Below are 12,979 nucleotides of genomic sequence, written 5' to 3' on the forward strand. Positions count from 1 at the left end.
ATGTAAGTGGCTATTGTTTGGGACGAACAATACTAAGGAATGGGCAGTGTTACGACAGTGGAAATTACGAGATGCTGGGAGCATGCTGGAGTTTCTTGAAGCATCATGACTTATTGAGGAACCCCACGAATGTCCCAGTGTTTGTTAGACTCCCTCTTTTTAGTATATTAGCCCGGCAAATAAAGCCAGCTATAGATAGATTGAAGAAATAGATAATTGAGTCAAGCGAACAATAAGCACCATAAGTAAAATGTGTGAATCACTAAAAAGTTGTATCAAGAAAGAATAAACTAGTTGTAATTAAGAAAGCACTTGTATTGCTGAAGTTCCTTGGAAAGAATTATACAGAAAATTAACAAACGAGCAGATACATAACAAAACTATAACAACTGATCTATCGGTACCACAGTAATGAACAATTTAGTTGCATGTCTTGCATTTCTTACATGTGGACTTTCTTGCATCAGCTGAAATGTTTTAAAACAAAAGAGAGTCAATATGTTACACAAATTATTCTTAAAGCTATTTTAATTTTTTTGTAAAGCAAGAAATATACAGTAGTAATGCACTGTTTCAAAATAGTTTGTAAGAAATATATAACCAAACTTAAAGAATGTAGGAATGTAAACTGAAGGTTACAAATGAGGTTGGCAGATTAAGAACAAAATTTGTTCCTAAGATGTTTATCCAAACAAAAGTTTTACATAGCAATGTTTTGCAAAATTAAAAAAAATATATATTATTAATAATTATGCATCAATGATTTCAAAAATATTTCTAAAAATAATACAAATTCTGTAAAATTTTATTGAAATAAAAAAGAGGAAAAAAGCACTCTTGTTTTATATATATCCTCTTCTATGTGTTGTAAACTTTCTGGTTTATATGCTACAAATATCCACTGTATTAATTTTTATGCAAAGAGTCCTTTGAAGACTGAACTTCAAGGAATAAAGATAGATACAGATTCAATATTTGCACAATAATTACATGTTTTCTTATGACAATTCTACAGATGGGCAGGTTTCTGAAATTTCTTTGAAGCCTTGTATTTAAATAGTTAACCATCAGGTTGTTACTGGTGAGGTGCTTCATATTTCTTTGCATTATGTCGTCTAGATCAGTATCTCCAAGTGTAGCAAGGTAGTTGATCTGTGCAAGTAAGATCAAAGAATTTGTTACCTATTAATACAAGTCTTCATGCTTTTGGAGCAAAAGTATGAGTAAGCTTGTAACCCACTTATTGCATGTATGTTGGGATAAAAAAAATCATATTTTTTGAAACATTTATTTTAACTTTCAACAGTAAAAACCTAGTATAATATACAGCTGCATAATTGAAGAACTTCAGCTATCTATTCCACACTGTAGGTGTATTTATTTGCAAAAGTGCTTAAAACACCAATCTACGTGTGGGATTAGTGTTACATTAAAAATGAATCACCGTGATGCAATTCAAAATGACGAAAAACTGCACTGATTGTTTACAGAACTGTGAATTCTCTTCCACTTTCACTGTAAGCTCCTATGTTCATTCTAACACTTACAGGGCATCTGGAGTTGGAAAGTCAGTTGATTTAAAAAACAATTTCTTCTTATGATGAAACTCCATGTCAGGACTTTTGTATGTTACATAAGCTTCTGTGGTTATGTGAGACAAAATTCCACCTTCTTTGCTTATGGTTTGTGAAACTCTTTGCGTAACTCTTTATATTTATCTTTTTTAACCTATTTGGTGTTCCCACTGCATTGTCTTTAAGTTGTTGAGCCTATCCATGGGTCTGCATATTCTTTTTTATTTCCTCTGGGTGTTCACTTATAGTGACAGTTTCGTGACTTGGCTGGCATTGTAAGATTTGGAGACAGGGGTTCTAAGCCCCAGGAATGTGTCCAGTCATTAGCTGTTACTGATATATTCATCTGAGAGCCTTGAAGTATGGGATAGTGCATTAGAATTTGAACCCTGATTACCTGTGACCACACCTGAAAATGTTACATTTCCACAGTTAAATACATACTACCTGATTCTCCCTTTTTAAACATTAGTTAAAGTGTGATGGGGGCTTGAAGAATGCATTTTCTGGGTGTCTTTATTTGGTTCAGTCTCTTATGAAGCTGGTTTGCTCTACTCATTTTCCCATGAATTTACTCTGACTATGTAGTCCCTTCAACTCTGTTTGATCACACTTTCAATTGTTGTGGTCTAGGTTGTTACCTTCATCCCTAAGAAATATAGTTTTTAGTGATCCAGTGGTCATTATGACTTTGTTTGGTTCTGTCCTTCAACTCTGTGTGGGTGTTTAAATTTGAAAGATCTAATCAGTTAGTTTTGAACTGTAATTTTTTAGCACTAAAATTGGTTTGAATTAGGTCCTTACATCTGAAATACATTCTCATCCACCTCCTGACAACTGGAAGATATTTGGTTTCATCATGATTGTAACTACTAAATCTAGATTACAGTGGGAGAACAGAATTTATATACTTCATACTGAAGTAAGTGCAATAACTCACTTTGAAGGTGAGAAAGAGGAGAGCTGTGGTTAAGTTTATTAGAGTTTGGCTATAAGTGGAATTTGATAGTTGAGGAATTGTCAGACTCATTAATTGATTATATTTAACTACTTGATTATTCTCGCATGAGACTAACCTTGCTATTTTCAACTTTTTAAAGTTTCATATCATAAATATCTTTAGGTAAAGAATTGAAGATTAAGTTGCTTTATTATCCTAAACCATTACACATGAAAATGCATCATCTGCACAAGTAGTTTGCACCCCGTAACAAGCTGAAAGTACACTTAATACCACTTCTTGGGTTTCTCCTTACAAGTTTTAACAAGACTGCTAAAACTAAATTAATTAATACTTGGTTTAAAATAATGTTTTTGGATTTTATATGATAAAACTAGTAAAGATTCTTGTCACAGCACATATAATATATAATTCAATGAAAGTAAATTCACTTTGATCCTAGAAAAGCAAAAATAATACAATATTTATCATGTTGATATTAGATGATTTCTTTGCAGAGATTAAAAATCATTCATAATGTGGAAATCAAAGAATTATAGAAATATTAAAATCATGATGATATCAAAATGAATCTTTTAATTACAAATGTTTCTAGATTTTTGTCTACTTATCATCAGTGTGAGTAAGTTAAAAAATTAACTTTACAAGCATAAAAAATCATAAGCTTTTAATTGAGAAATTGAGAATTAATATGTTTACATTTTACAGTATAGGCTTAAAGAAACTGTAGAAACCCGTGCATGCTGAGAAATCAGTAAATTAAACAATTTAAAGCTTACTGTATAAGACAGTGTTTAAATATCATGTGATGACAATCAGACTTTTAATTTTCCTTTCTGGTGTTTCCTATTTAGCTTGAACTATTCATAATTAAATAGGAGTGTTGCTATTGCCAATAGAGTAACATCATAATAGTATTAGATATTTGTGATAAGAATCACTAAGTGCATATGTTTTTCCATATTCCTCTTAATTTGTCCATTTCAGATTGAAAAGCAAAGGCAAGTAAAAATAGGATTGTGAATATATCTTTTGTCCCTCACAAGTCTTTTTGTATGATGATATTTTACATTTTAAAATGTTTAACCAGAATAGCCCAAATGTTTTTCCATTGTATTTGTTGAATGTTATTGAGTGATATTGACACAGCTCTTAGAAAGTTCATATGAAATCACACTTGACTTAAAAAATTCATGCTTCACAAAATAAAACATACTAATATAAAGGACTTGGACAGAAAATAAAAGCAACTGCTGATATTAGTAGACATTTAACTTGACTATCCTCATTTCTTGTGGAAGGACAGGATTTTCCATCGAACCTTATTTTAATGTCTTTAAAGTGTTAGTGTTTGAGAATATAAAAATAAGTCATCTCTGTTTTCTTCAGTTTTCAACACCACATATTCCAAGTGAAATCCGACTGACTTAAAATAGGTTAGATTGAAGATTGACAGGTACATGTATATCCAAGACAGTACCCCCCAACACACACACATTATTGATATATCATTACAATGTGTGAACTTTTATTGTAATTTAGCAATGAATAATATTCAGAGTTGTTTTTATAGACAAATGTGTATTATTTATACATATAGCAACAGGAGAAGCTGATTCGTTAGAAAAAAGATCTTCACATACCATTTCACAGTTTTGTGTAGCAGAAGAAGAGAACTCTAGTATACTTCCGCAAAAGAATGAGGTAATTTCTATTATTTGTATATAACTCACATTACTCATTATATGTATAAATCTTTTTGTACTTCAACTGCTCTTTCTGTTAATGTTCAGAGTATATATATATATATATTGTGTTTTTTGTCTCTTTACTTTCAACACGTTTGCATTATGCTCCTAGTTTCTCAGGGTTTATTTTGTTTCTCACTCTGGTCATGACTATTCTCATTAGGATTTTGGTTATGTGGCTCTTAATGTTTATTGTTCTGTATGACTCACACTCAACTGCTTCTGGGTTTTTAGGCAATGCAATAAGAAATGATTTTGACATTTCAGATGGCATGCTGTCAGTTACATATATCTTGTTCAGGAGTTCTATGATGACATCAGTTCAAAACTCTTCCAAGAGTTGAACCATTTCAGTTATGATTTTACCTGTATGTGTTGCTTTTCTCTTTATCATCTTGATTGCTTTCGTAACTTCATCTTTTTTACATGTTATTAATCTATGTTCTTCGGTGAATTATTTAAAATAAAAAAATTACTTAGTGCATTACTACCATTAGTATTAAAAAGTAGGGTTAAATGTCATTGAAAATTGACAGCAAGGAAAAGGAAGATTGGTTAAGTATTTTATTTCTTGTTTTTCATGTTTATTCTTTATGTATAATTATAAAAGTAACTAAAATGTAAAAATAGGGATCCTTTTAGATTAGTTAAGATTAGATTTGATTAGGTAAAATAAATAATATTAATATTATAATCAAAATGTTTCAGGAGGCACACATGCAAGCAGCTCTTAGTAGCTAATGGGTAATGTAATTTGTTAGTGTAACATGAGCTGCATATTCCCCAAGTGAGTTACAACTTACAATGGCATGGATAGTATTTAGACACAGTTCAAGGGCAATAAAATAATAAAATTAATTATAAATAGATGTATACTGTTACAAACATAGAGCTACATAGGATAAACAAACGTAGTTTCATGTTACAATTTGAAGTCATTCTAGAAAGAAAAAAAAGGGTAATTTAGATTTATTTAGATTTTTTCTTTGGTGGTTACGAGGTCGGTTGAATTGACCGATTCTGTTTTTAGATAGGGTAGATAGAATAACAGATAAACTATAAAGTTTTACTGAGAAAAAAACCGTTTAAAATACATTTAGGAGATTTTGGGGATTACACAAAGTAAATTTGAAATTTTTGAGAGGAGGAAAAGTATTTTTAACTTTAATATAAAAATTACTTTGTACACGAACTATTCAAAACAAATACTCCATATATTCATGGACAAATCTTTATTTTATTAAAAATACTTCAATAAAAAAATATTATTTTTTGTATGTGAAAGACTTATAATATTAACTGAAAGGTTCCCAAATTTTGTGAAGAAATACATAATATATTGAAAGTTAGAAGTCTTAAATCTATAAAGACTTTAAACAAGTACATATAGGTCATGTTGTCAGTCAGATTGACTGAACCTGTGTTGAGATAGTTAATCTTAAATCTGCACTGTAAGATTTGTATTCATATACCATGCTAGATGACTGTGACGTTGCCCATCCTACTGCAAGCCTGATGTACAATTCCAGATGCTGCCAGGTGTTAGTTGATCGCTTCCATCAACAAGTTATATGTGCTTTCAAAATGCAATGTTATAACACATAAGCAGATCATATTATGCCCACTGTTGAGATGAGGCACTCCACAGGACCATTCGTAGGAATTCCTAATGGTCTTATGCTTGATAAATATGTTTGTCCCAGACCATACACTCAAGGAGTAACATGAGTAAAGTAGACAGCATCTCTGATGATCCAGGGCATTTGATGCTCATCCTACTGTGGACCTGATGTATAATTCCAGGTGCTGCCAGGTAATGGGTGATGCACTCCATCAATGTGATTGCTCTGCTTTTCCAAATAGGGTATCAAGGTTGCCCATTGCACTGTCTCCAGTGCTGCAGTCCTTCAGACTATCCAATGCATTTTTCCCTCCTTCTTCTGGTGGAGTATGGGAGTCCTTGCCACTTACCAGTTCCTAGTTGCTGTGGTAGTGGACCATGGAGGCCTGTCCTCCTGACTGTGCACAACACCACTTAGTTGAGAGTAGGGTGATGGTATTTTGCTGGTGTAGATGGTGTAACGCCCTTCCTACCATGGACCTGATGCCACCACATGATGAATGTAGCACTCCACCACACACACACACACACACACATATATATATATATTGCTGTTTGCCTCTTCTGCTGATGCACGTTCCTTCCTACCATCCACCAGATGCTGGTTCCCAGTGGATCTGGTGATGGTTGGAGCTGGGCCAGGCACACAAGTTTTCACATGTGTTTGGATAGTTACCTGTGTGTGCACAGTACCACTCAGTTGAGAGTAAGGCAGTGACATTATGCCAGCATAAATGGTGTGATGTCTCTTCCTACCTTGGACCTGATGTTCAATTCCAGATGCCGTCAGGTGTTGGATGTAGCATTCTGCCATATATTGCAGTTTGCCCCTCTAGCTGAGGCGCCCTCCTTCCTACTGGATGCCGGTTCCTGGTGGATCTGGTTTTGCTTGGAGCCAGACCATCCACTTAAGTCCTCACATGTGTTTAGATGGTTACTCTCTTTCTACCATGGACTGGACAATAAATTCCCAATGCTGCCAGGTTTTGGACTGGAAATGCACCCCATATAGCTGTCACTCTTTCGTACCGTCTGCTAGATATCAGTTCTCGGTGGGTCTGGTGTTTGTTGTAGCTGAACAAGACGCATGAATTCGTGCAGGTGTAAGGTTGGATACCCTTCTTCTATCATGGAATAGACGAAAAATTCCCAATGCTGCTAGGTTTTGGACTGGAGATGATCACCCATTTGGGCCCTCCATCTTCCAGATGTTGGTTCTCTGTGGATCTGGTGTTGGTATGGAAGCTTCTTTTTTTTTGCTGGTATCTGTTCTTAAGGTAAAAGGTAGAGTACCCTCATCCTTCTGCAGAACTAATGTACAATTCCAGATGCCATCAGGTGTTGGTTGAGGTCAAACTCCCCTTTACAATCTTTCATGCCCTAGCCAATGTACCCCCAGGGGTCCCACTATTTCTGTAACTTTTCTTGGGGCCCCTCCTTATATTTTCACCATTTTTGGTGATATATTACTAATGGGGGAAGATTATACCTAGCTCAGAAGTAATGTGGTCTCCAATAAGTCTGTTGTTTTTAGTTCCTTCTCACACTCCATGGTTTTCATTGGGGTGCTTCCTATAGTGCGGTCATCTTATCACTGGCCCTCCACCTGTTCAGTGTGGGATTCTAGCTTTTTGTGAGAAGAGGCAAGATATATCAGAAATTAACATTTTCCTAAACTTAAAATGTATTTCTGATAGGTACCTCCACTCACCTTTCCTACCCATCCTCCCCACTTCTGTTGTGGTTTGTGTGATCTGAACAATCTCGTATTGGTTAACAGCTGCAAGATTAGAGAGGGTGCTAGTTACAATAGGGGTAGTGTCACACTCCTATTGGTGAAGGGTTGCTGCATAATTATTTGCACTTTAATATGCAGATATTTCACGTTAACATATTTGAGGGTAAGTGGGAGTATTAAGGCTAGTGGCAAACAAATATTTGTGCTGATAGAGGGCAGTATAAGGCAAGAAAACTTTGTGAGTATTGGTAAGTATCTATTGGAAATATATTTTCAGTTTAGGAAAAATGTTAACTTTCAAGCCATTCCTCTTTTGCCTTGTTATAATTACATCTTATCTCTTTGTTAAATGTATTATATTTTTCATTATCTGCCTTTGTTTGTCTTCTTTTTTTCCATCAGATCAAATGTTTTTTGTTATCCACCTATATCTGCTTTTTCTCTCTCTATTTTTTCTGGGGGGGGTGGGGGTGTGTTGACTGAGTGATTGAAACTTTTAGTTGTTTCCATTGAGATTGTACTTGTTCAGTGTTTGACAAAGCATTCTAAGCGGTTTGAAGTACTATTTTTAATTTCAATTTTGTTGTTATGTCAGGTTGTAAGAGATCCATGGCTAATTGAGTTATTTTTGGTGTTTTTTTTCAGTTTCACCTACTGGTTCATGATTACTATTGCAGTCAGTGCCAGGATAAGTTTTAGTGCCTGTAATGTATTTCTGAACTTCTGGATTTGATTTCTAGTATGATCTCCTGAACCTATCCATGTCCAAAGACACCTTGGATGTTGGTGAAGCCAAGTATTTCCAATGATCATTTCTTTTAACTATATTATCCACCTCATCTTTTCCAGTTTTTTTCAACAAAGTCTCCTAGTAGAATTTATGATGCTTTGATATTTTGATTGTTCTAACTCAGTATAAAATCCTTCATGATCTTCTGTTTGATCTGTTGTTGGTGCATAAACTTGTATGATGTTGATATTGAATGGCATCCTTTTAACTCTTTTTTTTTTTACGTCATGTTATGAGGTTTTGATGAGTGTCATTCAAAATTTAATTAAACTACTATATTATCATGGCATAAGAATGTAGCTAATAATCTTAATTATATTACCATATAAGTTTTAATTTCATAATTTTATATGACAATGTTAAAAAAATTCTGAATTTCCCTCAGTGTGAGAATTGTGACATTTTCTCTCTAGACATCCCCTCTTTTCCTATTTATCTATCACCCTTCTAGGAAGTATGAGATGTAATGTAAATTAGTCACCAGAATGTTGTCATTGTTCAGGCAAAGCATAATATTTATATCCTTAAATCTTATTTAGATACTGAGCCATAAAATCAGACCCCTCTTGCCATTCCCTCTGTCACATTCTTTCTTTCAGAAATTGCCAATAATTCTCTCTGATTTTGAATACTATATTACACATAACCAAAAGAAACCCAAGGCTTTAATCTATCAAATTACATGTTATATTATGTTGTTTTCTATACAGAGAATTGTCTATTTCACTTCCAGTTCAAACTTTATTCCTACAGGAAACACATTCAGACTCGATTTTAAGGAAATTTCCTGTATCAAAGGTTGTCCAGAAGGCTTTATTGGTTGTCTGAAAAAAAATATACATGGACCTTAAAAAAGACCCAGTTACAAGAATATAGATGTTTTTATGTCTTATTTATCCCCCCCCCCAAAAGTACAATTAAAATTATAATATTAATGTTTAGTTGTCAATTTTGCATCTTTATTAAACTCATTTTTGATGCCTTATTTCCCAGGAAATTCCATTACATTGGATAGAATAAGCCCAACCCATGTTAATGTTACATAGTATCTTAATCCCATGGAAATTGCATGCTACGATTTTTCGCACCTAACGCCCCTCTCATAATATTTCATTCCAAAAGTAAAACTAGTGGATGAATTTGTCTAAAATTCGATGATAACCTTCAGAAAAGTATGTAGTTTGAAAAAAATAAAACATTTAATTTTGATTTTTTCTACAATTTCTAATTAAAAAAAATTTGTTATTTAATGTAGGATTTGCACTTGCACTTTGAATAGTTCACCTGCACAATGATTTTTATATGATGTGCGAAGATACTATTTTTTTATCTTACAGTTTTCACATTTCATTTGCATAATCTCTAGAACCTCATAAATGAAAATCAAAAATCTTTTTAGGTAAATATTTATATTTATTTTCCACTTTCTCTACTATATCACTAACTATATCTATTATCATCAATATACAGTGCAATGAAACATTTAAAATTAACAAATAGAAATATGTACATACCTTTCAACTCTTTGTAGAAATCCACTTGTTGTATTTTTCTTATATGCATAATTTCGAGTCTGTATCTTTTCACTTATAATTTATTTTTAATTATCCTTTCAAATTCATTGTCTATTATCATTTATGACCATACATTTTCTGATGCCTGTGGGGCTTTACAAAGTTATTTCAGCAGAATCCCAGCAGATACACATTACAGAAACAAGATGGCACTTACACACACCATATTGTTTATAACCTTTTAAAATACAGGCTACAAGTTAAACTTACAAAAATCATTAAACCATTCAAGTATGATTTTTAATACAAACATAATACATAATTAAATAGAATATAAAATTAAGACCTAAATACAGTTTGATTGTCTCTCTAACTATAGCATATTTAGGTAAGAAACCATCATAAGTGCTATGGTCGAACAATAATACTAATGGCAGTTACATATACACTGTGAGAGAACTGCATGCCAATTTCAAAATAACCATTGCTGTTGTATACTCTAAACTGAGCTCTTTCTAACATCTATATACACTTGGATCTAGTAAGTACACATGATTTGTAAATCTCAAGGCAAAGTACATCTGGTAGGCATGGCACCCGTCAAGGGTTGTAAAATTTATAACTGTTTCCCCAGACAATCCAGCTGCAGACTTTAGATATGATGTGAGAGTTAAGTCAACCATATGTACTTGCAGTGTAGAAATGCCTGTACATGCCAGCTTGTGTGTCTCAGAGAGAAACCATGCTAAAGTCCAGATTTTTCAAAGCACTTGGAACATGTGGCATGAAAACTGCAGTTTAAGTATTTTTTGAAAGGTTTTCTTTGAAACAAAACAATTAAAACTTAGATAACATAAAAAATTCCAAGCTATAAGGTACAACATAATGTTAATTTCATATTAATATATTGATAGTAAAGTGGTTTAATTGAATTTTGAATGTACCGCAATACATATGCCAAAAAAGAAATTTAAAAATGATGCCAGGGGCAATAGGGTTAAGGAAACAGTCAATGACCCGTAAAACTTTAAAAGCGAACAGTGATCTCGGCCAATCACGTTTAATGTTTTCACCCTAACCAATTTAGCCTGCCTGCTAAGTACAGTAAAGTAAGACTAGACTTGCATCAGAACTCTCACACAAACTGATATACTGTAATACGTACACGGTGCCAGAGCGCTGCACATGTGCACACACACACACAAGGATGATATGTATTGTCCTTCATACATGTAGTTTGTATTGATCTGCAGAGAGGCAAAACTAGCCTTCTTTTGTTATTCTGTTTCATATTGAGCTAAATTTTCATAAAATTTTGTATGCAGTTATCAATATTATGTTCTGTTTAGTTCGTGGATTTCCCACTTTGCTCATGGTAGCTATGCCTTCTGTATTTCCTAGACTCAATTGATTGTGTCTATCTAACCTCAGCCTTAGGCCTATATGTGCGTAATCAAAAGGGGGGTCAGTGTTTCAACTGTGATAGTTAAAGATGAAAATTCTGAGTTTGATTTTGTAAATTTGATCATATGAGTCCCTACTAAAAGTTTATCGGTAACAAGTTGAGACAGCCATGTTAGCCTTATTGTCGTAAGCATCTATACTAGAAATTAATCTCACTAAATATTTGTGTTATCAGTGTTTATTTTCCTTGCGAATTCTCACCTGTCCATATATATATGTATACAAACATCGTGCAATACAATATGTGTGGTAATGTAATTAACTGAGCTGCATACACTGTATAGCTATTCACGTTCAGTTGAACTCCATACAAAATTTACGTGCATAAAACAGCATAGTAGCACCACTTGTACACAATAGAAAGTTTAGTGACTAAAACAGCATTATTAGCCGATCACAAAAGCAAACTTTTCCTAATGTTTTAAGTATCTTTTGGTGGAATATTGTTGTGCTGTATTGTCCTAGAATGGTTAGCCTGTGGACTCCTTATCCGAATGGTGATGATGTGCTCTGTTGTTGTAGGATTGTTGCCTATGGGTTCCTTAACTTAGTGGTTATGTTGCTGCACTATGTTGTCCTAGGATAGTACTGTAGCTTCCTTATTCAAGTGGTGGTGATGTTGTACTATGTTGTGCTAGGATAGCACCCTGCAGCTTCCTTATCCAAGTGTTAATGTTGTTGTTCTATGTTGTCCTAGGATAGTTGCTGTAGCTTCTTTATCCAAGTCGTGACTTATTGCGTTATGTTGTCCTAGGATAGTACTGTAGCTTCCTTATTCAAGTGGTGGTGATGTTGTACTATGTTGTCCTAGGATAGCACCCAGCAGCTTCCTTATCCAAGTGGTAATGTTGTTGTTCTATGTTGTCCTAGGATAGTTGCTGTAGCTTCTTTATCCAAGTGGTGGTGATGTCGTGCTATGTTGTCCAAAGATAATTGCCTCTAGCTTTTTTATCCAAGTGGTTACTTGTTGTGCTATGTTGTCCTAGGATAGTTGCTGTAGCTTCTTTATCCAAGTCATGACTTATTGCACTACGTTGTCATAGGATAGTTGCCTGTAGCTTTTTTATCCAAGTGGTGACTTGTTGTGGTATGTTGTCCTAGGATTCTTGCCCGTAGCTTCTTTATCCAAGTGGTGACTTATTGTGCTATGTTGTCCAAGGATAATTGCCTGTAGCTTTTTATCCAAGTGGTGGTGATGTCGTGCTATGTTGTCCTAGGATAGTTGCCTGTAGCTTCTCTATCCCAGTGGTGACTTGTTGTGCTATGTTGTCCAAGGATAATTGCCTGTAGCTTTTTTATCCAAGTGGTGACTTGTTGTGGTATGTTGTCCTAGGATTCTTGCCCGTAGCTTCTTTATCCAAGTGGTGACTTATTGTGCTATGTTGTCCAAGGATAATTGCCTGTAGCTTTTTTATCCAAGTGGTGACTTGTTGTGGTATGTTGTCCTAGGATTCTTGCCCGTAGCTTCTTTATCCAAGTGGTGACTTATTGTGCTATGTTGTCCAAGGATAATTGGCCGTTGCTTTTTTATCCAAGTGGTGACTTGTTGTGGTATGTTGTCCTAGGATT

The 12,979-nt window shown here is 34.1% G+C and overlaps 1 protein-coding gene across 1 annotated transcript in view; it reads left to right on the forward strand.

Annotated features, from left to right (window-relative positions):
* Positions 1 to 2,370: 2,370 nt before the first annotated feature.
* Positions 2,371 to 12,979, forward strand: part of LOC111088129 — a gene marked incomplete at its 5' end in the record, with an annotated part of 24,055 nt that continues 13,446 nt past the window's right edge. Inside the window, 2 exons of the mRNA XM_022397179.1 lie at positions 2,371 to 2,521; positions 4,109 to 4,239. Coding sequence (XP_022252887.1) covers positions 2,371 to 2,521; positions 4,109 to 4,239 — 282 coding nt within the window. The remainder of the gene's footprint in view (positions 2,522 to 4,108; positions 4,240 to 12,979) is intronic.

Source organism: Limulus polyphemus, unplaced genomic scaffold (genome assembly GCF_000517525.1).
Source record: "Limulus polyphemus unplaced genomic scaffold, Limulus_polyphemus-2.1.2 Scaffold3177, whole genome shotgun sequence".
NCBI lineage: Eukaryota > Metazoa > Arthropoda > Merostomata > Xiphosura > Limulidae > Limulus > Limulus polyphemus.